Source organism: Schistocerca gregaria, chromosome 2 (assembly GCF_023897955.1).
Source record: "Schistocerca gregaria isolate iqSchGreg1 chromosome 2, iqSchGreg1.2, whole genome shotgun sequence".
Lineage (NCBI taxonomy): Eukaryota > Metazoa > Arthropoda > Insecta > Orthoptera > Acrididae > Schistocerca > Schistocerca gregaria.
The window spans coordinates 600734913-600760186 of NC_064921.1; the positions used below are offsets into that span (position 1 = coordinate 600734913).

The 25274-nt window shown below is 44.1% G+C and overlaps 1 protein-coding gene across 1 annotated transcript in view; it reads left to right on the top strand.

Moving 5' to 3' along the window:
• Positions 1–25274, top strand: part of LOC126334543 (lysosomal acid glucosylceramidase-like) — a 138615-nt gene that overhangs the window by 64147 nt on the left and 49194 nt on the right. The window contains exon 6 of the mRNA XM_049996908.1: positions 12803–13040. Within this exon, the coding sequence (XP_049852865.1) occupies positions 12803–13040 (238 nt within the window). The remainder of the gene's footprint in view (positions 1–12802; positions 13041–25274) is intronic.

A 25274-nucleotide genomic window follows, 5' to 3' on the forward strand; every position in this document is an offset into this window, starting at 1 on the left:
GACCATGTGCCCCTCCGTATCCGCATTTGGTGATGCCTAAAGGCTGAGGATGACACGGCGGCCAGTCGGACCTTCAAGGCCTGTTGGATAGTTTTTATTTGTTTGTCATGTGAAAATTGTGTATCAGTCATCTGATAAATTTTTCGGTAATATTACCTAACGATAAAATTTTTTCTGCTTCTTCTCGATCTTTACAAAGTGGCAAAGCCTTGGAACATACTTGTAGCTATGTTTCGTCATTCCCGACACTCTTCTTTATTCACTTTATTTAACAGCTGGAATAGCTAAACGGACTTCAAGCGCCCCAACGCTTAATTTCTAAAAAAATTTAGCTTTCTCATTTGTTTCTCCCAACAAAAATTTAGTGGCATTGCATATAATCACATGTGCCTGATGATGAAGAACTTCCCCTGCGTCTACAGTGAGCAGCAGTAAGCACGTCGGCAGGCAGCAGTCTGGGGCTGGTCAGGCGGAGGTTCGAATCCTCCCTCGGGCATGGCTGTGTGTGTTCGTCCTTAGGATAATTTAGGTCAAGTAGTGTGTAAGCTTAGGGACTGATGACCTTAGCAGTTAAATCCCATAAGATGTCACACACATTTCAACAGGCAGCAGTCAGCTAAGGTAGTCGCCCTTGGGAACAACGGGGTGGAGTCGCCTAGCGCTGACGACGAGAATATGTTTCTGTGCCAGTGCCGCGTCATTTTGTGCGAACTGTGAACATATAAGGTGGTGTTATCCCAGGGCCACAGGAGGAGGTGCGTCTGGATCTTATGACTTGCTGACCGTCTGTAGTTGCCCAGTACTAAATTAGTGATTTATTTGCAACACTGTGATCTACGTAACTTCTGTTACAGTTCATTAGAGTTGATGGTTACGTCTGCGGTCAACATGCTACTTAATGTCCAAGACACTTGACACTGGTGGCGAACATTTTCCCAAAATCGAATTACGATACACTCACGATGCAGTAACAGATATATTGTATCTCGTGGTTTCGACATCCACCACGTGACTGATCAAATGCACCAACATGGAGCATTTCGCCCTTTCCCTGACTGTCAATACAGAGCCACTTGACATTCAAGTCACGTGACCCTCTGAAGGGTTCCATGCACCTTTGTGATAGGAGTGCTCTGTGCAACACAGTAGCTTTGCCTAATTCAGTTTTCATGTAATACTGCCCTTCCGCGATCTGTGATATGTAAGCGGTTTCAAAGAAGATGGATGTAGTGTTAACGCATTTCAGTGGCAGAAAAGAGTTTAATTTACTCGAAAACACCAGCGAATACGTTTTTTCTCAACACGATTAATCGAGGCCCATGCAACTCTGAGATAGTTCGATCAAAAATAACTTAAAAGTTTTTGGGGATACACTCTCTGGAATCCTGAAGTCAGCAGGAGAAGGGGATGGGGGTAGAATACAGGTAATTAAAGATTATATAGAACTTGTACAGAAACCAGATGGCATTTATAAGAGTCGAAAGACATGGAAAGGAAGCAGTGGTTGAGAAGGGAGTGAAAGAGGATTGTACCCTATCACTAATGTTATTCAGTCTGCATACTGATCAAACACTTAAGGAAACCAAAGAAAAATTTTATCAGGGAGAAGAAATGAAACTTCGAGGTTCCGTGATCACAATGTAATTCTATAAGAGACAGCAAATGACTTCTAAGAACGGTTGAACTGAACGGACAGTATCTTGAAAGAAGTCCATCAGATGAAAATCAATAACAGCAAAAGAAGGATAATGGAATGTAGTCGAATTGAATCAGCGGTACTGAGGGAATTAGATTTGGAAAGTTTTGCTATTCGAACTTTAAAATAAATGAGGATGGCTGAAGTAGAGAGGGTATAAAATATAGACTGGCAATGACAAGAAAATCGTTTCTGAAGTAGAGAAATTAGTTAACATCGCGTACAAATTAAAGTGTTAGGAAGTCTTTTCTGAAGGAATTTGTCTGGAGTGTAGTCTTGTACGGAAATTGATCGTGGACAATAAGAAGACAACAGAAGCTTTTAAAACGTGGTGTTTTAGAGGAATGCTGAAGATTAGGTTGGTATATCGAGTAAGTAATGAGGAAGTACTGAATAGAATTATGGAGAAAAGAAATTTATGGCTTAATGTAACTAAAAGAAAGAATCGGTTGGTAAGACACATTAGTAAGTATCAAGGAATCATCAATTTAGTATTGAGCGGAAGAGGGGGAAATCAGAAGACGAATACAGTAAGCAGATTCAAAAGGATGTAAGTTTCAGTAGTTATTCGGAGATGAAGAGGCCTGAACAGGATAGAACAGCGTCGAGAGCTGCATCAAGCACCAGTTTTTGACTGAGGGCCACATGGTTGGCACTGTGGCTAGTATCAAGTGACCATCACAATGTGAGGCGTCATAGTGTAGCCATATTGGAGTGTTATGAGTGACAGCAAAAATGTATATCGTATGGCTTTCTTGTTATCTCTTAGTATACAGGGAGAGTCACCTAACGTTACCGCTGGATATCTTTCGTAAACCACATCAAATACTGACGAACCGATTCCACAAACCGAACGTGAGGAGAGGGGCTAGTGTAATTGTTTAATACAAACCAAAAAAAATGCACAGAAGTATGTTTTTTAACACAAACCTAAGTTTTTTTAAATGGAACCACGTTAGTTTTGATAGCACATCTGAACATATAAACAAATACGTAATCAGTGCCGTTTGTTGCATTGTAAAATGTTAATTACATCCGGAGATATTGTAACCTAAATTTGACGCTTGAAACCTCCGACGTTCAGTTGCGTGTTGTAACAAACACGGGCCACGGTCGGCGATCAGCATCTGCAGGGACATGTTTACCATGACGACCGTGTTTACGAGTGTAGCTGTAGTGCACTGTTGTGGTTTGGTCTAGCTGTCGCAGAGTCCGCATGTAGCGCTTGCTGCTATTGTTATTCTGCATTCGTCTCCGCACGCAGCCCAACTGTAGTACACCATGTTACCAGACGTCTGTGACAGTGTAGTTTTGTAGGAACTGTTACCATGGTGTATTCGAACTCTGAAAGGTCGAAGATGATACTCATCTATGGCGAGTGTCGACGAAATGCAGCTGAAGCCTGCAGGGTGTATGCAGAACGTTATCCGGACAGAGAGCATCCAACGTGCCGCACGTTGCAAAACATCTACCGCCAACTGTATGCAACAGGTATGGTCGTAGCACGCAAACGGGCCCGTAACAGGCCCGTCACAGGAGAAGCGGGTGCAGTTGGTGTGTTAGCTGCTGTTGCCATGAACCCACACATGAGTACACGGGGCATTGCGAGAGCCGGTGGACTGAGTCAAAGTAGTGTCATGCGCCTACTGCATCGTCACCGCTTTCACCGTTTCATGTGTCACTACATCAGCAATTACATGGTGATGACTTTAATCATCGACTGCAATTCTGTCAATGGGCATTGACAGAGAATGCGTTGCAGTTCTACCTATTTACCGATGAAGCGGGTTTCACAAACCACGGGGCAGTGAATCTACGGAACATGCATTACTGGTCCGTGGACAATCCTCGCTGGCTCAGACAGGTAGAGCGACAGCGACCGTGGACTGTAAATGTATGGTGCGGAATCATTGGCGACCACCTCATTGGTCCCCACGTTGCGTGTTGTAACAAACACGGGGCACGGTCGGCGATCAGCATCTGCAGGGACATGTTTACGATGACGACCGTGTTTACGAGTGTAGCTGTAGTGCACTGTTGTGGTATGGTCTAGCTGTCGCAGAGTCCGCATGTAGCGCTTGCTGCTATTGTTATTCTGCATTCGTCTCTGCACGCAGACCAACTGTAGTACACCATGTTACCAGACGTCTGTGACAGTGTAGTGTTGTAGGAACTGTTACCATGGTGTATTCGAACTCTGAAAGGTCGAAGATGATACTCATCTATGGCGAGTGTCGACGAAATGCAGGGTCCCAAACAGCTGCAACATAATCGCATTTCTACAGAATGATCTGCGAACGTTGCTCGAAAATGTACCACTGGAAACGCGTCGACGTATGTGGTATCAGCCTGATGGCTTACCTGCACATTCTGCAATTAACACTAGGCTGCCCCTTGATAAGATGTTTGACGGGCGTTTCATAAGACGCGGAGGACGCATAAATTGGCCAGCCCGTTCTCCTGATCTTACACGTCTGGACTTCTCTCTGTGGGGTACGTTAAAGGAGAATGTGTACCGTGATGTGCCTACAACCCCAGAGGATATGAACCAACGTATTGCGGCAGCCTGCGGCGACATTACACCAGATGTACTGCGGCGTGTACGACATTCATTACGCCAGAGATTGCAATTGTGTGCAGCAAATGATGGCCACCACATTGAACATCTATTGGCCTAACATGTCGGGACACACTCTATTCCACTCCTTAATTGAAAACGGAAACCACGTGTGTACGTGTACCTCACCCCTCATGGTAACGTACATGTGCGTCAGTGAAAAAGACCAATAAAAAGGTGTTAGCATGTGGACGTAATGTGCTGTTCTAGTCTATTCTGTACCTAAGGTCCATCACCGTTCCCTTTGGATCCCTACGTAATTCGGTGCTCTCCGATACACACGATCGAACAACGGAGGAGTGTTACTCAAGCGTCAACTTGAGGTTACAATATCTCCGCATGTGATTAACATTTTACAATGCAACAAACGGCACTGATTACGTATTTGCTTATAAGTTCAGATGTGCTAACAAAACTAACGGTGTTCCATTTAAAAAATTGTAGGTTTGTGTTAAAAGACATGCTTCCGTGCATTTTTTTATGGTTTGTATTAACCAATTACACTCGCCCCTCTCCTCACGATCGGTCTGTGGAATCGATTCGTCAGTATTTGATGTGGTTTATGAAATATATTCAGCGGTAATGTTAGGTGACTCACCCTGTATAATGACACCTATCACTACAAAAAATTCTGTTTTTTAGACACAGGAACACATGACCTTAGCATAAATAAGTAAATAACACAATTAATGACAACTATATTTTCCGTGTGCAGGTGCTTGGGTGGTTGCCATCTAGGTCCACTTTTTCAATAGTCTTAGATACTTTTTCACCAGGCTCAATGAATTACGCCAGCTGCTTCTGACCATCTGGTTAACTTCGATGTCATTAGAGGCACATCAGCACTTCAACAGAAGACGCCTCAGTTCAGCAACATGCTCAGTGTCACCTGTGCAGCTTTGCTGGGCGCTGTAAAAACGTTCCTTTACCGAGACAGCCAGTCTGGGCGCCTGACTTGACACGCAACCAGTTCGACAGCCCTAAGCTGAGTGGCGCTACGTCACCTAAATACTCGCAGCACCTGCTGGCGGCATGCGAAATCTAAGGAGTGTCGAAAGGGAAGCGGAAGCTTGTCATGGCGACCTCTACGAACCTGTCTCTGTGCAGGAACATTTTTAAAGTACAAAGGTGCACAGATGGCACCGACTGTGTTGCCGAAGTGGGAGGCGTTAGAGAGAGCATTTAGCATCTCATTCACGTGTGTGTCAATCTTGCAACCCCCCGCTCTCCCCAACCCCCCCCCCCCCCCCCCACCCCCCCCGCCCCCCGATCTCTGCCCTCTTGATCACTCCACAGAAATTTCATCCTAGTTGTTCCCTGTGTACCAGAGCAAGAACTGCCGTCACGCTACAAACCAAAGGGGTCAGATCACGTTCGGTGGGGTTACAGCCCCATGATGTACTCAGAGAAGGGTTGAACCTTTCGGGTGGTGTCAGTAGTTTTCATTTCGACTGTGAGCGGAGATGTCTCTGAAATGTTTTCCTCTGCTACCCATAAGAAAACCGTGTGACTGAAACGCTGGGCGTCGCAGTTCTGACCTACATCACAAAGACGTCAAGAAGAGGGATGAGATGTGAGTAAGTTTGTTCGTGATGATCTTCCTATCGTGTGACACGTCCACGGTGGTGTTGCAGAGAACCTTTTTTAAAATTTTTGTGTCTATATGACATTATTAACCAAATTTACACCTTACATGAATTCTGATCTATGGCCTTTCCATCGTACATGTCGAGATCTTGTCGTTTGAAGTGTCACCGAGCCCGAGTATGAGATCGCAGGACACCAGGATTTTGCTCGATTACAGAAAAAGATTGTAGGCACTCTAGAGACGAATGTCGCAACGGGAGACAATTACGGGTTTACTCTTTAATTTTATTGAGGAGTGTATATCATGTATTATTTTTGAAATGCTTTTTGATTGCATGACTTAAATATTGTAGTTTGTGGAGAGCTGTATTCAAAACATCATTTGATAAGCAAATAATATCAAATACTAGATAAAGGAAGTGATAATTACCACACAAACAGCAGTAGAAGTCTTTCAGCTCAGGCATGACCTCATGCGCTTCAGGCTAAGAAGCTATTGGTAATTTCAGCAGAGTTGTTGAACCAATTTTATTCTGGAGAGTGATAATAAGCACTCTGTTTCTCCAGCCGTGATGTACCCAACATGAAGGAACTACCTGAGACTAAGTGTAAGCATTTATCGTTTCAAATACAGTACTGGCCATTAAAACTGCTGCACCACGAAGAAGACGTGCTACAGACGCAAAATTTAACCGAAAAGAAGAAGATGCTGTGGTATGCAAATGATTAGCTATTCAGAGCATTCACAAGAGGTTGGCGGCGGTGGCGACACCTGCAACGTGCTGACATGAGGAAAGTTTCCAACCGATTTCTCATACACAAACAACTTTAGACTGGCGTTGCCTGGTGAAACGTTCTTGTGATGCCTCGTGTAAGGAGGAGACGTTTCCGACTTTGATAAAGGTCGGATTGTAGGCTATCGCCATTGTGGTTTATCTTATCGTAACATTGCTGCTCTCGTTGGTCGAGATCCAATGACTGTTAGCAGAATATGGAATAGGTGGGTTCAGGAGGGTAATAAGCAACGCCGTGCTGGATCCCAACGGCCTCGTATCACTAGCAGTTGAGATGACAGGCATCTTATCCGCGTGGCTGTAACGAATCGTGCAGCCACGTCTCGAACCCTGAGTCAACAGCGGGGGACGTTTGGAAGACAACAACCATCTGCACGAACAGTTCGACGAAGTTTGCAGCAGCATGGACTATCAGCTCGAAGACCATGGTTGCGGTTACCCTTGACGCTGTATCAGAGACAGGAGCGCCGGCGATGGTTTACTCACCGACGAACCTGGGTGCACGAATGGCAAAACGTCATTTTTTCGGATGAATCCAGGTTCTGTTTACAGCATCATGTCGGTCGCATCCGTGTTTGGCGACATCGCGGTGAACGCACATTGGAAGCGTGTATTTGTCATCGCCACACTGGCGTATCACCCTGCGTGATGGTATGGAGTGCCATTGGTTACACATCTCGGTCACCTCTTGCTCACATTGGCGGCACTTTGAACAGTGGACGTTACATTTCAGATGTGTTACGACTCGTGGATCTGCCCTTCATTCGATGCCTGCGAAACCCTACATTTCAGCTGGATAATGGTTTACCGCATGTTGCAGGTCCTATACTGGCCTTTCTGGATACAGAAAATTTTCGACTGCTGCCCTGGCAAGCACATTCTCCAGATCTCTTACCAACTGAAAAGTCTGGTCAATGGTGGCCCAGCAACTGGCTCGTCACAATACGCGTCACTACTCTTGATGAACTGTGATATCGTGTTGAAGCTTCATGGTTAGCTGTACCTATACACGCCAGCCAAGCTCTGTTTGACTCAATGCCCAGGCGTATCAAGGCCGTTATTACGGCCAGAAGTGGTTGTCCTGGGTACTGGTATGTCAAGATCTATGCACCCAAATTGCGTGCAAATGTAATCACATGTGAGTTCTAGTATAATATATTTGTCCAATGAATACCCGTTTATCATCTGCATTACTTCTTGGTGTAGCAATTTTAATGGCCTGTAGTGTATATTGCAACACACGTACCAATGTTTTACCCTGCCTGGATAATCTGGTGAATTAACGCGTCGCATCTGGGATTTAGGGAAGCTAGCCTGCCCTGTGTCAGAACAAGTCAAGCATTAATGACGACGGCTGATGTTGTTTTCCACATCCAGCTAGGTGAATACCGGGCCGGTACCCAATTCATGCTCGAGACAGGCGCTACGCAAACATACAGAAAACATTCTCTTTCTAGAAAATTACATTTACTCTACACGCAGGCAGATGGGTTACACAAATTCTGTCCCAGAGCTGAGTGGTGGTGACAGGAATGGCACCCAGCCACCAGCTGTCACTAACACTGCCAAAACTCGTATACGCGGTCTGTTAAAAAAATTCTGGGAATTTTTCTACTCTTATCTTTTATTTATTGTGCACGGTTTCCTTCGAAATACTCTCCTCCACAATTGATACACCGCTCCCAACTCCGCTTCCACTTCTGGAAGTCTTGGTACGTCCCTTGCTGGATCGCGCGAAGCGCCATATGAGGATTTTCTTTTATTTCGTCTGTCGTTCCAAATATGCGTCCTTTTAACTTGATTGTCAACTTTGGAAATAAAAAGAATATTCGCAGGTGCCAGGTCTGGAGAGTGCGGAGGATGAGGCAGCACAGTGATTTCGTTTTTTGTGCAACAGTCACGCACCAAGAGGGAAGAATGCGAGGGTGCGTTATCGTGATGCAAGAGCCATGAATTGTCTCGCCACATTCCAGGCCGTTTCCTTCTCACATTTTCTTGCCGTTGTCGCAACACGTCCCGATAGTACCATCAATTAACAGTTTGCCCCTGTGGCACGTATTCATGATGAACTAATCCTTCAAAGTCAAAGGAAACTACCAGCATGGCTTTGACGTTTGACCTGACCTGACGAGCTTTTTTTGGTTTTGGACAACCTTTACCGACCCACTGTGAAAATTGAACCATGATCTCAACATCATAAACGTAAACCATGTCTCATTATCAGTTATAATTATCTTAAGGAACATTCGTTTTCATTTGCGCGATGCAAAAGCTCTTGACAGGTTGCGAGAGGAAGGTCTTTCTGGTCTTGACTCATGAACCGTGGGACGAATTTGGCGGCAACACGATAGTTGGTTGGTTGGTTTTCGGGAAGGAGACCAGACAGCGAGGTCATCGGTCTCACCGGGTTAGGGAAGGACGGGGAAGGAAGTCGGCCGTGCCATTTGAAAGGATCCATCCCGGCATTTGCCTGAAGCGATTTAGGGAAATCACGGAGAACCTAAATCAGGATGGCCGGACGCGGGATTGAACCGTCGTCCTCCCGAATGCGCGGCAACACGATGCATATCAAGATGCCGTTTCAGGATTTCATGACATGATCCAACTGAAATGTTACAATCTTCTGCCGTCTCTCCGCAGTCAGTCTTCTATTGGCATGGATAATTTCGTTGACGTTCCCGACATGAGCGTCATCCGAAGACGTCGAACGGCGTCCTGAACAAGGGTCATCTATAACTTCCGCCCAGCCATTTTTAAAACGTGTTAACCATTGGTAACATCGAGTACGGCGTAATCACTCATCACCGTAGGCTTCCTGCATCATTTGGTGTGTCTCTGTAGAGGTTTTTCTGAGTTTCACGGAAAACTTAATGCAGGCGCGTTGCTCCTCTAATTCTGCCATCTCGAATTTCCCAAACTGTGCTACACAACGTTCTACTCAATATAGTACTGAACAATAAGTAACAGACATAGCGAGCCCGGTTGGCCGTGCGGTCTAACGCACGGCTTTCCGGGGGGGAAGGAGCGCCAGTCCCCGGCACGAATCCGCCCGGCGGATTTGTGTCGAGATCCGGTGAGCCGGCCAGTCTATAGATGGTTTTTAGGCGGTTTTCCATCTGCCTCGGCAAATTGGGCTGGTTCCCCTTGTTCCGCCTCAGCTACACTATATCGGCGATTGCTGCGCAGACAAGTTCTCCACATGCGCGTACACCACCATTACTCTATCACGCAAACATAGGCGTTACACTCGTCTGGTGAGACGTTCGCTGGGGGGGTCCACCGGGGGCCGAACCGCACAATAACCCTGGTTCGGTGAGGGACGGCGGAGGGGTGAAGTGGACTGCGGTAGTCGTCGTGGGGTTGCGGACCACAGCGGCTGTGGCGGGGACGGAGCCTCTCCGTCGTTTCTAGGTCCCCGGTTAACATAACATAACATAACTAACAGACATACAACAATGAAACTTCCGGCAGCTGCACACCATGGACGCGAAATTACGACTGTTCTGAAATATTTAGAACTGACCTCTTAATATTGCCGACCTGATAGAGGAATGGGAAGAGCTGACGAAGAAGAAGAAGAACGAGAAGAAGAAGAGAAGAAGAAAAAAATTGTATGAAAGTTTTATTTGAAATGAATTTCATTTTACGATACTACCACACCATTTTCTCGTAAAATTGACAAAGTAAAATATAACACAAAATTTACAACTTTTACTTGTAACTAATTCCGAAAATTTAGCTACAAACGTCTAACTGGCGGAAGAATATGACAGTACGTACATGAGATTTAGTTGCGTAATTAAACCAACTGTATGTAAATGTTAAAACTTAAAATCAGTGATTTAGTCACAATAAACAAATTAGTAGATGTACGAAGGCGTGCTGAAGAGTAATGCTTGCGAATTTTTTATTCTGTTCTCAGCATCGGTTGTGACTTATTCGACTTTCCCTCTTCACTGGCACAGCCTGCACTCTTCTGTTGCTAGATTGCTTTGCACTGTGGAGTGTAACATGGCTGTCTATAACGCAACTATGTCGGTGCGTGAGAAACGGCGTGCTGCAGTCGAAATTCTAATCTCAGAAAATGTGCTCCTATTGAAATCCGTAGAACAATGAAAGGTGCGTATGGTGACGATTGTGTCGACATCAATAATGGGCGACGCTGGGCTGTCCGTGCACATAATGAAGGACACGGTGGTGCTAACCTCAGCGTTTTTGACAGAGCTCGTAGCGGACGACCACGTACGGCAAGAGACGAGACTCATTGGAATCGTGTTGATAAACCCATGAGAAAAAATCCTCTGGGGGCACAGGCACAGCTAAAAGTGTGGCGCGTCACAGAAGCTTGTACTGGCTGTAATTGGAGAACTGCGGTACAGAAAACTGTGTACTCCACGGGTGCCTCGAATGCTCACGTCTGACATGAAACAGAGGAGACTGGACATCTGTCAACCATATCTTCTGCATTTTGAGCTTGAGGGTGACGGATTGCTTAACAAGCTCGTGAAGACTAATGAAAGCTAGGTTCTCCATTTTGAGCGCAAAGTAAGAGAGCACCAGTGGAGCTCTGCCACAAAGGATCACCGACTTCAAAAAAGTTAAAGACCATACCATCAGCAGGCAAATTCATGCTTACAGCGTTCTGGGATGTAGCTGCAATACACTGCGTGGTCCTCAGAAAACTGAAAGCACTAATTTGAAGAGTTGGTCTACACATGGAGCACACTTTCGTTCCGCATCACATTGCCAGACCACACACGAGCACTCCGACATTTGCACCAATCCGACGCCTTGAGTTCACTGTCATCCTCCCTACAGTCCCTACTTGGCCCCAGCCGAATTTAATCTGTTTCCAAAACTTAAAGAACATCTCAGAGGACTTCATTTTGATAATGATGAAGTGGTATCAACAAAGTTGAGGTTGTGGCTCCATCAACAAAGTCAAACATTCTACAGTAATGACATCAACAAAAAATTTGTTTCATTTAGAAAGCTATCAGTGTTTTGACATAAAAAATTCTGAGGGACTGCTTTTCAGCACGACCTGGTAATACCACTCATATATACCAAACAGTTTGTAATTACAATACACGCTTTTGCCTGATGAAGTTAGGCCCAATACCAATAAATCACAGTTTATATTAAGAGCACAACCAAACAATTCATTAACACCTGTGCCTCTTGAAATCTGCAGTGAATTCCTTGGTCAGCTTACTTTTGATGTAGATGTAGATGTAGAAAATAACTAAATTCTGTTTCAGTGTTATGCTTTTATAAATATTAAGAAGTAGGAAACCTCATAAGGAATTTAAACGTCCAAAATGAAGCTCCTTTACAAAAAATAAAAATCCCAAATCATAATAAGTCAAGATAAAAATATACACACTTTTCAGCCCTAAAGCTAACTTGAGAATACTTCCCTCATACCACCTGTCCAGCATATACTAACACTTCTCACCCAATACTGCATAATAACAATATTACTAAGCCTGATATTCAAGTACACTGATTTGGCAAAACATTACAACCACCAGCTTAACAACGTGTTGGTCCACCTTTAGAGCGCAATACGGCAGCCATTGCACATTGATTAGGCAAAACATTACAACCAGTAGCTTAATAAACTGTTGGTCCACCTTTAGAACGCAACATGGCAGCGATTATTTGTGGTATGGATTCGACAAATAGGTGTGATACTTCTGGAGGTAGGTGGCACTAGATATCTTACAAGCAGAAAAGAACACAATGATTTAACAAACGATTTACAGTGCACCAATAAACAGTACTATTCAACTGCCGTCTGCCCGTCCGGTGTAGCTGCTCTCCCGAAGCCTGTGATGTCACTCTCTGCTTGCGAGACAGCTTCAGGGCGTTGTTATCAAAATGGCGTTGGATGAGCGCCTGATGTGTTGCTCGTCTCGAGAAAGCATCCTTGAAGGGAGTACAAAAACTCTTGACAAATTAGGAGGTGCCGTTCCGAGTTAGCCAGGGTTATGACGAGGACTGCACGACCTGATAGATTAGAAATAAATCAGTGAATAAATGGATAGCCTGACATATTTAGCCTGGAAGACGACAACCGTTGTGATGCTGACGTGCCCGTGGCAGGTTCCTGAAGGCGTATGCGCGGCGCGGAGTGAACGTGTGGGCTGTCTCGCTGCAAAACGAGCCCACATCTGGTTCCGTCGTCACCAACGGCCTCAACAGCATGGGCTGGAGTCCGCAGTGGCTGCGTCGCTTCCTCGTAGACCACCTGAGCCCCACACTGCGCCGTGAGTCTTCTCTGGCTGACATGGACATCATGATCGGGGAAGACATACGCAACTACATGGAGTGGTCCGAGGAGGTGAGTCTGGTTCTTCCCTGTCTCGCATGACAGTACTTACAACTGCCTCTCTTCGAATGATGGTAATAATTCTGTAGGATATAAAGACTTCATAGAGACCTAAAAGCAATACATGCTGGTGAATCAGGATTAGCTTGTGGTTGAAATTAAAAGGAAAACTTCGTATGATGTGTTTCATAGCGTCTGCTTTTTGTGGGAAGGAATCTTACCTATCAAACTAACTGACCTCACACTGAAAGTTATCGGGAGCTTTTAATCCACCAAGATCTCTTTTCTATAATTTCTAACTCTATGGGTACTATACCACGCTGCTATAGGGTCCTGGTCACAGACCCCTACAGTCATCAGGAGAGAGTCGGGGAGGATACAGCGGCGAGGACCTAGCTACGCTCGAGAGCGCCAAGGAAACATTATTATATTGGCAACAACACGTTTATTAAGCAGTAATTTAGGATTGTCGCCCAAGGTGCCGCTCCACAGTTAAGCCGTCGGCACACGGACCGTGCAGCCGAACGTTGAGCGTTGAGCGTGCTGAGTTTCTGACGGCATAGTGTGGAATAGCACCTTCGGGAGTCTTTATGAACGCGCAGAGCAATATCTGGCACGTCAGATATTCTGAGAGTGCGTCCGAGCCTTGACCAATGAGACGGCACAACGCCACCTACTTCACACTCACGCCGTCTCCTTTCAGTACAGAGTTGTGAGGCGCCATATTGGCATTCATTTCATGCCTATACGTATACATGCCGTTTCTGGGTACCAGCAAATTGAGAATCACTGGATAATCAGTCGTTAACTGTGTGATTCGTTCCAATAAAGTAATGAGAAACATCATGTTCGTGGCAAAAGAATTGTAATTTACGTATTATGAGAGTATGCTATTTGAAGGCAGCGACACACTGAAGATCCACCCAAAACGCATTGTTCTTGGTTCAATTTGTTATGATTAAATTTCAATTAGTAAGATATCTACGATTACGGTTTTCAGCAAGTGGTAACATGCTTTGATTGAACAAGAAACAGCGCGTTGTTGGTTTAGCGAAGACAGTAGTGTCACTGACTTATAAATACAAAAATGTTTGGGCAGCGGTTTGCGACTCGACACTTACAAATATTTTCCTAACATTTGCGTTTTTATTAGGTTTTGATACTTTATTATTAGTTTAATATAATAATTGATGTTATGTAAATATAAGTTCACCTTTTTTTGAAGGGTGACTTTGTCGATTGGCCTAATCTATAGGACAGATTGCGCTACTTGTATAAAGGAATTTTGCTTCTTTTTCTTTTACGCTTCGTAATTCAGATGTTACACAGACTCTGCTACTGGGTAGGAGCAGTGATCAAGTAAGACTGGCCTTGAGGTTTTATTTAAATGTTGGAATGAAGAAATAATGTTTATCTTATGTGGAGGAGAATTGCAAATTTGTATCGCACTCTTTGTAATGGAATTTTTATAAGCCTGTCTCCTGATTGACTCGACGTGATACTTTCCCTTTCGTGGACGATGGGGGTAATGTGTGTTTTAATAGAGCTAACGTGGGAATTTTACACGCGCTCTATTCGTAAACAGTGTGATTTGCCAACTAGAAACATCCCGCAACTTCCGATGGAGTGCGTTGTGATCGCGTATACCACGTTGGGGCCCACGTACCGTATGTACAAGTCGCACCGTTTCTGAGCGTTCAGCAGCACGTTAAACTTGGCACGCTCAACGTTGACGTTCGACAGCACGGCCCGTGTGCCGACGGCTTTAGGCCAGCGAAGCAGCGGCCTCGTCAGCAGAAGCAGGGCGGCATGCGCTCAACTGGCAGTTCCGCCGGCGGAGTGAGATTTCGGGTGGCGGCGGTTACGCCGCTGGACGGCTGCCGGCGCTTGCTCGCCGGTGGACTCCAGCTCAACGTATCGCTCTCCAAAATGCTTTCGGTGGCAGCGAACTTTTGCACTCACGAAACATGTCACCAGGTCCACCTTGAGTACTTGATGTCAAGCATGGGTCAGCTCTCAGCCCCCATTTAGTTGACAGGAGCTGGCAGCATCAATGTCTGCCACAGGAATGGCGTGAGCAGCAATAGTTGGTCTCCTTCTCAAAGGCAGATGACGGGTAGCTTCCTGGTCAGGCAGGTCAAGCCTACAGCAGGCCTGCAGGCTGATGGCAGTCTCCGCACGCCATCAGTGTTGCCTCGTCAGTTGGCACTGCATCAGGCAGTGGCAGAGTCCTTCCAGCAGGATTTGTGGCTCCGTAAACTATAGAAGACCGCTAGGCATGCCGAGGGATAACTCCCATAGACTCCCCGCTCACTGAATAGGCGTAACCGAGACAAGGGGTGAGACTGCACTGAGGAATCAGCAGTCAGCGCTCAGCAGATGAGATATTTGTTAAGAAGTGTGGGATATTGGTGCTTTTTGTGCGAAATACGGCGGCGGGGATAGCAATGACAACATGTGTTACGGTTTTTCCTGGCTGTCAGCTCTCCTGCGACACTCTGCTTTGCCCATAGTACGACGGCGTCTCTCGGCTACCGCGATGACATCATGCTTCGCTTGCGCACTTTGGCGCTCGCTAATTCCCTGATGTTGAAATTGCTTCTGAGTTTGCCGCAAATCGTTCATTATTTCCCCCTAGCTGGCAGCCTGGTGGTCATAGACACGGGTTGTTCCGTTGCTTGTAGTTGCCAATGAAGTACTTGGGCGAATTTTCGGTGGCCATCAGGAATGTTACCCTGGGGCGTAACACTACTAGAACAGTGTTATAATGGCAGAAACTTTAGAACTTATTTAAGCCGTTCTTCATCCCATCACTTCCAGCAGAGCTGCTAGTCCTGTTTTGTTATGAAAGAGAGCCACAGTAGATGTGTATTTCTTGGAAAATTCTCACAATATCTTTCTGTGATCAGGAATGATCAAAATATTTACAAAAATAATAGAATACGAGTCTTTCAGTTACTACAAAAATAAATTTACATCAATACTTATGCTGCGTTTGAAATATGAGTTTAAGCACACTCTGTCAATTCCTTCGTATCTATCACACCGAAACAGGAGAACACATACATACACACACATTATCTATTCACAGGTTCCTTTGAAGAGTAAATGAAGTTGCCAAAAAATAGTTATTACAGACTTCCTTTCTTACATTGGTTTTAGGGTGTGTTCACACCTGTAATTCATCAAAGAGCTGGTGGTAAATTTATTTGATTACCTTACTTGCTTCTTTCTGTGCCATAGCGGCCATCATCAAGAAAGGAGATCATTTTTAATTCTTAGTGTCACATTCACGTAACTACAGCCATTTTAAAATTTTGACCACTTATTAGTAGCAATTGGCACAAGGAAATAAAATCATGTGATCCTTCTTGTCGTATGTTTGGTTGATTACAATATTGCCTACAGGAGGTTGATATGTGGATTTCAGTGTAGCCTATATACTACATAGTACATCTGTTACTCAGTTTTCTTTACCGAGCGCTTTGTGTTCACATATAAAATTGGCTAGAGAAAATAATCCATGTAGCATTAATGAAAGAAACTACTCAAAGTGAACTGGTTGACAGCATTATAGCCAAAAAAACTCGAATGACAAGCAGAGCAAAAGTCGCCGAACTTAATCGTTTAATGGTTTGATAAGGAGAAATGTCGGTCTGAATTGAAACACTGAAAGCCTGATGGTTTGGGTTTAATTGTTCGACCCTGGGCCATAATCCCCTTGCGCCACTCTTTCGTTTTCTGTTTAACATACAACATCAACCTCATGTTTCAGTCATAAAGCCTCAATTAAGGGCTTCTAAGTGTACTGATCTTTAAAATGTTAAATTATGAGCTTCTGTGAATTTTCTTTCGCACATTCTCATATAAATTCACTACTGGTGGTTTGTATTCCACTACAGTATACTTCTTATTGCTGTCCTGACACGCTTAATCTGGTTTAAACGCATTTAAAATTCTTCTTCTGCCCACTCGATGATGTCGTAAGCTCGACGTCCATCTCTTCTGAATTCCGCCAGGCATCTCGTCCTCTGTGCGCCGTTGCTGATGGCTTGCGTGCTGGTGTAGGGACAGACTTACCATTGTCTGCTTGACGTCCACATGTCTCTTTGAATACGTTTAAATTAATCTACAATACCTACACCGATGAGTCTAAACATAATGACCACTGCCCACGGCGAAGTTCATGGCCCCTTGGTGGTGTTGCGAGCACGTAGGGGCGATGGCAAGGCCGGGGGCTATGAAGGCTATAGCCTCCCCCCCCCCCCCCCCCCCCAATGGAATATCAAATTACACTGGATAAAATGACTTCAGAAGTCAGTGAATGTATTTCTCCAACAGGATGAATCACATTTTTTATAATATGTAGCAATATAGGTGCCCCCCCCCTCCCCCATGAACCATGGACCTAGCCGTTGGTGGGGAGGCTTGCGAGCCTCAGCGATACAGATGGCCGTGCCGTAGGTGCAACCACAACGGACGGGTATCTGTTGAGAGGCCAGACAAACGTGTGGTTCCTGAAGAGGGGCAGCAGCCTTTTCAGTAGTTGCAGGGGCAACAGTCTGGATGATTGACTGATCTGGCCTTGCAACATCAACCAAAACGGCCTGCTGTGCTGGTACTGCGAACGGCTGAAAGCAAGGGGAAACTAAAGCCGTAGTTTTTCTGAGGACATGCAGCATTATTGTATGATTAAATGATGATGGCGTCCTCTTGGGTAAAATATTCCGGAGGTAAAATAGTCCCCCATTCGGATCTCCGGGCGGGGACTACTCAGGAGGACGTCGTTATCAGGAGAAAGAAAACTGGCGTTCAACGGATCGGAGCGTGGAATGTCAGATCCCTTGATCGGGCAGGTAGGTTAGAAAATTTAAAAAGGGAAATGGATAGGTTAAAGTTAGATATAGTGGGAATTAGTGAAGTTCGGTGGCAGGAAGAACAAGACTTTTGGTCAGGTGAATACAGGGTTATAAATACAATATCAAATAGGGGTAATGCAGGAGTAGGTTTAATAATGAATAGGAAAATAGAAATGTGGGTAAGCTACTACAAACAGCATAGTGAACGCATTATTGTGGCCAAGATAGACACAAACCCCATGCCTTCTACAGTAGTACAAGTTTATATGCCAACTAGCTCTGCAGATGATGAAGAAATTGATGAAATGTATAATGAGATAAAAGAAATTATTCAGGTAGTGAAGGGAGACGAAAATTTAATAGTCATGGGTGACTGGAATTCGTCAGTAGGAAAAGGGAGAGAAGGAAACATAGTAGGTGATTATGGATTGGGGCTAAGAAATGAAAGAATAAGCCGCCTAGTAGAATTTTGCACAGAGCACAACTTAATCATAGCTAACACTTGGTTTAAGAATCATGAAAGAAGGTTGTATACGTGGAAGAATCCTGGAGATACTAAAAGGTATCAGATAGATTATATAATGGTAAGGCAGAGATTTAGGAATCAGGTTTTATATTGAAGGACATTTCCAGGGGCAGATGTGGACTCTGACCACAATCAATTGGTTATGACCTGTAGGTTAAAGCTGAAGAAACTGCAAAAAGGTGGGAATTTAAGGACATGGGATCTGGATAATCTGAAAGAACCAGTGGTTGTACAGAGATTCAGGGAGAGAATAAGGGAACAATTGACAGGAATGGGGGAAAGAAACACATAGAAGAAGAATGGGTAGCTTTGAGGGATGAAGTACTGAAGGCAGCAGAGGATCAAGTAGGTAAAAAGACGAGGGCTAGTAGAAATCCTTGGGTAACAGAAGAAATATTGAATTTAATTGATGAAAGGAGAAAATATAAAAATGCAGTAAATTAAGCAGGGAAAACGGAATACAAACGTCTCAAAAATGAGATCGACAGGAAGTGCAAAATGGCTAAGCAGGGATGGCTAGAGGACAAATGTAAGGATGTAGAGGCTTATCTCACTAGGGGTAACATAGATACTGCCTACAGGAAAATTAAAGAGACCTTTGGAGATAAGACAACAACTTGTATGAACATCAAGAGCTCAGATGTAAACCCAGTTCTAAGCAAAGAAGGGAGAGCTGAAAGGTGGATGGAGTATATAGAGGGTCTATACAAGGGCGATGTACTTGAGGACAATATTATGGAAATGGAAGAGGATGTAGATGTAGATGAAATGGGAGATACGATACTGCATGAAGAGTTTGACAGAGCACTGAAAGACCTGAGTCGAAACAAGGCCCCGGGAGTAGACAACATTCCATTAGAACTACTGACGGCCTTGGGAGAGCCAGTCCTGGCAAAACTCTACCATCTGGTGAACAAGATGTATGAGACAGGCGAAATACCCTGAGACTTCTAGAAGAATATAATAATTCCAATCCCAAAGAAAGCAGGTGTTGACAGATGTGAAAATTACCGAACAATCAGTTTAATAAGCCACAGCTGCATAATACTAACACGAATTCTTTACAGACGAATGGAAAAACTAGTAGAAGCCGACCTCTGTCAAGATCAGTTTGGAACACGTGAGGCAATACTGACCTTACGACTCATCTTAGAAGAAAGATTAAGGAAAGGCAAACCTACGTTTCTAGCATTTGTGGACTTAGAGAAAGGTTTTGACAATGTTGGCTGGAATACTCTCTTTCAAATTCTGAAGGTGGCAGGGGTAAAATACAGGGAGCGAAAGGCTATTTACAATTTGTACAGAAACCAGATGGCAGTCATAAGAGTCAAGGGGCATGAAAGGGAAACAATGGTTGGGAAAGGGGTGAGACAGGGTTGTAGCCTCTCCCCGATGTTATTCAATCTGTATATTGAGCAAGCAGTAAAGGAAAGAAAAGAAAAATTTGGAGTAGGTATTAAAATTCATGGAGAAGAAGTAAAAACTTTGAGGTTCACCGATGACATTGTAATTCTGTCAGAGACAGCAAAGGACTTGGAAGAGCAGTTGAACGGAATGGACAGTGTCTTAAAAGGAGGATATAAGATGAACATCAACAAAAGCAAAACGATGATAATGGAATGCAGTCATTTTAAATCGGGTGATGCTGTGGGAATTAGATTAGGAAATGAGACACTTAAAGTAGTAAAGGAGTTTTTCTATTTAGGATGTAAAATAACTGATGATGGTCAAAGTAGAGAAGATATAAAATGTAGACTGGCAATGGCAAGGAAAGCGTTTCTGAAGAAGAGAAAGTTGTTAACATCGAATATAGATTTATGTATCAGGAAGTCATTTCTGAAAGTATTTGTTTGGAGTGTAGCCATGTATGGAAGTGAAACATGGACGATAACTAGTTTGGACAAGAAGAGAATAGAAGCTTTCGAAATGTGGTGCTACAGAAGAATGCTGAAGATAAGGTGGATAGATCACGTAACTAATGAGGAGGTACTGGATAGGTTTGGGGAGAAGAGAAGTTTGTGGCACAACTTGACTAGAAGAAGGGATCGGTTGGTAGGACATGTTTTGAGGCAACGAGGGATCACAAATTTAGCGTTTGAGGGCAGCGTGGAGGGTAAAAATCGTAGAGGGAGACCAAGAGATGAATACACTAAGCAGATTCAGAAGGATGTAGGTTGCAGTAGGTACTGGGAGATGAAGAAGCTTACACAGGATAGAGTAGCATGGAGAGCTGCATCAAACCAGTCTCAGGACTGAAGACAACAACAACAGGTTGCAATGTATTTCAAACACATTTTAACAAAAGAATAAAGGCAGGAAAATAGCTTAATATCTAAACTAATAAATATCAATTAACTTAAAATGGGCGTCTTATTATTTATTAATACACATTTTTTACCCTGAACTCCAAAACGGTTACCAAAAACTACTTTAAACAGAACCAAATTTTACCAGTTTGTCGGTGGACGACCCCAACTCTCTTTTTGTTAAGCGATTTACCATTCCTTCAACCCCCCCCCCCCACCCCCCGTCCTATTGACCCTTCCCCCTTTGCCCCCCTTTGACCGACTTCTAGAATCGCCCCTGCGAGCACGTGACGCAGCAAGGAAAAAATGTAAGCGGAAAAAAGACGAATGGGCAGTCATTATAGCGAAGATGCGGAAATCCCCTAATATAAGCGGTTTTGACAAAGGACACTTTGTTGTGGCGCTGCAGTTGGAAACGGGAACCTCATAAACGGCGAGGCTGGTTGGCTGTATGCATACTACTGTCGCGTGCACCCGTGGAAAGTGGCTGAAGGATGGTGAACTAACGAATAGGCCGTAAGGTATTGGACGTCCACGTCTCATCACAAAAGGTAGAGGTCGGAGGATCCCCCACAGTGTAATACAGGATAGGCAGCGATCTGTGGATGATCTGACGACAGAGTACCGCGCTGGTGCAGGCACAAGTGTTGCGTAGCACGCTGTTCAAAGAACATTGTTGAACATGGAGCTCCACACCATATGAACCCTACTTGTTCCCGTGTTGAGCCAACGACAACGTCAATTATGATTACAGTGGACACAGCTTCACTGTATTTTCGACATGGATCAATAGGAACGTGTTGGCTGTTGAATGAATCGCATTTATTGTTACACCAGGTCAATGGTCGGGTCCTTACACGCGGTCATCTAGGCGAATGGCTACACCGCGTCACAGATGCATGCCGGTGAGGGCAGAATTATGCTTTGGGTACGTTGAGTTAGGCTTCCATGGGATCTGTGGTGGCCATCGAAGGCATCGTGACAGCAGTCAACTGCGTGAACAATACTGCGGACCGCTTGCTTCGCTTCATGGTTGAAGCGTCTCTATACTGCGATGACACATTCCAGCAGGATAACTGGCCGTGTTGTAGATTCAGAAACGTACTAGTGGGTTGAGAGGCATTATAGTGAATTCACATTGATGTCTTGGCCAGCAAACGTGCTTCATCTGTAGACATTGGAACACATATCGGACGCCAGCTGCTTGCCCGTAAACCAACATCCCGTAATTTGCAGGAATTGCTTGACCTATGCGATGTCGGGGACTTGTAGATCCCATGCTGAGCAGAATTTTTGTTGTACTGTGTTTGTAAAGTAGAACAACACACTATTAAGCAGGAGGTCAAAATGTTTTGGCTCATCGTTATATGTTCGTTATTATCTTTTCCGCATACATACTGTTAGCGGCAATTTTACACTACATGTTTTGCTGTGTTTTCTTTGCATTATCTTATTTGATTTCGTAACAGACACTACACTACTGGCCATTATAATTGCTACACCAAGAAGACATGCAGATGATAAACGGGTATTCATTGGACAAATACACTCCTGGAAATGGAAAAAAGAACACATTGACACCGGTGTGTCAGACCCACCATACTTGCTCCGGACACTGCGAGAGGGCTGTACAAGCAATAATCACACGCACGGCACAGCGGACACACCAGGAACCGCGGTGTTGGCCGTCGAATGGCGCTAGCTGCGCAGCATTTGTGCACCGCCGCCGTCAGTGTCAGCCAGTTGGCCGTGGCATACGGAGCTCCATCGCAGTCTTTAACACTGGTAGCATGCCGCGACAGCGTGCACGTGAACCGTATGTGCAGTTGACGGACTTTGAGCGAGGACTGAGACTGGTTTGATGCAGCTCTCCATGCTACTCTATCCTGTGCAAGCTTCTTCATCTCCCAGTACCTACTGCAACCTACATTCTTCTGAATCTGCTTAGTGTATTCATCTCTTGGTCTCCCTTTACAATTTTTACCCTCCACGCTACCCTCCAATACTAAATTGGTGATCCCTTGATGCCTCAACAATTGTCCTACCAACCGATCCCTTCTTCTAGTCAAGTTGTGCCATAAACGTCTCTTCTCCGCAATCCTATTCAATACTTCCTCATTAGTTATGTGATCTACCCATCTAATCTTCAGCATTCTTCTGTAGCACCACATTTCGAAAGCTTCTATTCTCTTCTTGTCTAAACTATTTATCGTCCACGTTTCACTTCCATACATGGCTACACTCCATACAAATACTTTCAGAAATGACTTCCTGACACTTAAATCTATACTTGATGTTAACAAATTTCTCTTCTTCAGAAACGCTTTCCTTGCCCTTGCCAGTCTACATTTTATATTTTCTCTACTTCGACCATCATCATTTATTTTGCTCCGCAAATAGCAAAATTCCTTTACTCTTTTACTCCTTGCCATTGTCTTTACCACTTTAAGTGTCTCATTTCCTAATCTAATTCCCTGAGCATCACCCGACTTAATTCGACTACATTCCATTATACTCGTTTTGTTTTGTTGATGTTCATCTTATATCCTCCTTTCAAGACACTGTCCATTCCATTCAACTGCTCTTCCAAGTCCTTTGCTGTCCCAGACAGAATTACAATGTCATCGGTGAACCTCAAAGTTTTTATTTCTTCTTCATCAATGTTAATACTTACTCCGAATTTTTCTTTTGTTTCCTTTACTGCTTGCTCAATATACAGATTGAATAACATCGGGGAGAGGCTACAACCCTGTCTCATTGCTTTCCCAACCACTGCTTCTCTTTCATGCCCCTCGACTCTAATAACTGCCATCTGATTTCTGTACTAATTGTAAATAGCCTTTCGCTCCCTGTATTTTACCCCTGCCACTTTCAGAATTTGAAAGAGAGTATTCCAGCCAACATTGTCAAAAGCTTTCTCTAAGTCCACAAATGCTAGAAACGTAGGTTTGCCTTTCCTTAATCTTTCTTCTAAGATGAGTCGTAAGGTCAGTATTGTCTCACGTGTTCCAGTATTTCTACGGAATCCAAACTGATCTTCACAAAGGTCGGCTTCTACTAGTTTTTCCATTCGTCTGTAAAGAATTCGTGTTAGTATTATGCAGCTGTGACTTATTAAACTGATTGTCGGTAATTTTCACATCTGTCAACACCTGCTTTCTTTGGGATTGGAATTATTATATTCTTCTAGAAGTCTCAGGGTATTTCGCCTGTCTCATACATCTTGTTCACCAGATGGTAGAGTTTTGCCAGGACTGGGTCTCCCAAGGCCGTCAGTAGTTCTAATGGAATGTTGTCTACTCACGGGGCCTTGTTTCGACTCAGGTCTTTCAGTGCTCTGTCAAACTCTTCACGCAGTATCGTATCTCCCATTTCATCTTCATCTACATCCTCTTCCATTTCCATAATATTGTCCTCAAGTACATCGCCCTTGTATAGACCCTCTATATACTCCATCCACCTTTCAGCTCTCCCTTCTTTGCTTAGAACTGGGTTTCCATCTGAGCTCTTGATGTTCATACAAGTTGTTCTCTTATCTCCAAAGGTCTCTTTAATTTTCCTGTAGGCAGTATCTATCTTACCCCTAGTGAGATAAGCCTCTACATCCTTACATTTGTCCTCTAGCCATCCCTGCTTAGCCATTTTGCACTTCCTGTCGATCTCATTTTTGAGACGTTTGTATTCCGTTTTGCCTGCTTAATTTACTGCATTTTTATATTTTTTCCTTTCATCAATTAAATTCAATATTTCTTCTGTTACCCAAGGATTTCTACTAGCCCTCGTCTTTTTACCTACTTGATCCTCTGCTGCCTTCAGTACTTCATCCCTCAAAGCTACCCATTCTTCTTCTACTGTGTTTCTTTCCCCCATTCCTGTCAATTGTTCCCTTATTCTCTCCCTGAATCTCTGTACAACCACTGGTTCTTTCAGTTTATCCAGGTCCCATCTCCTTAAATTCCCACCATTTTGCAGTTTCCTCAGTTTTAATCTACAGGTCATAACCAATAGATTTTGGTCAGAGTCCACATCTGCCCCTGGAAGTGTCTTACAATTTAAAACCTGGTTCCTAAATCTCTGTCTCACCATTATACAATCTATCTGATACCTTTTAGTATCTCCAGGGTTCTTCCATGTATACAACTTTATTTCATGGTTCTAAACCAAGTGTTAGCTATGATTAAGTTGTGCTCTATGCAAAATTCTACCAGGCGGCTTCCTCTTTCATTTATTAGCCCCAATCCATATTCACCTACTACGTTTCCTTCTCTCCCTTTTCCTACACTCGAATTCCAGTCACCCATGACTATTAAATTTTCGTCTCCCTTCACTATCAGAACAATTTCTTTCATTTCATCATACATTTCTTCAATTTCTTCATCATCTGCAGAGCTAGTTGGCATATAAACTAGTACTACTGTAGTAGGCATGGGCTTCGTGTTTATCTTGGCCACAATAATGCGTTCACTATGCTGTTTGTAGTAGCTTACCCGCAATTCTATTTTCCTATCCATTATTGAACCTTCTCCTGCATTACCCCTATTTGATTTTTGTTTAT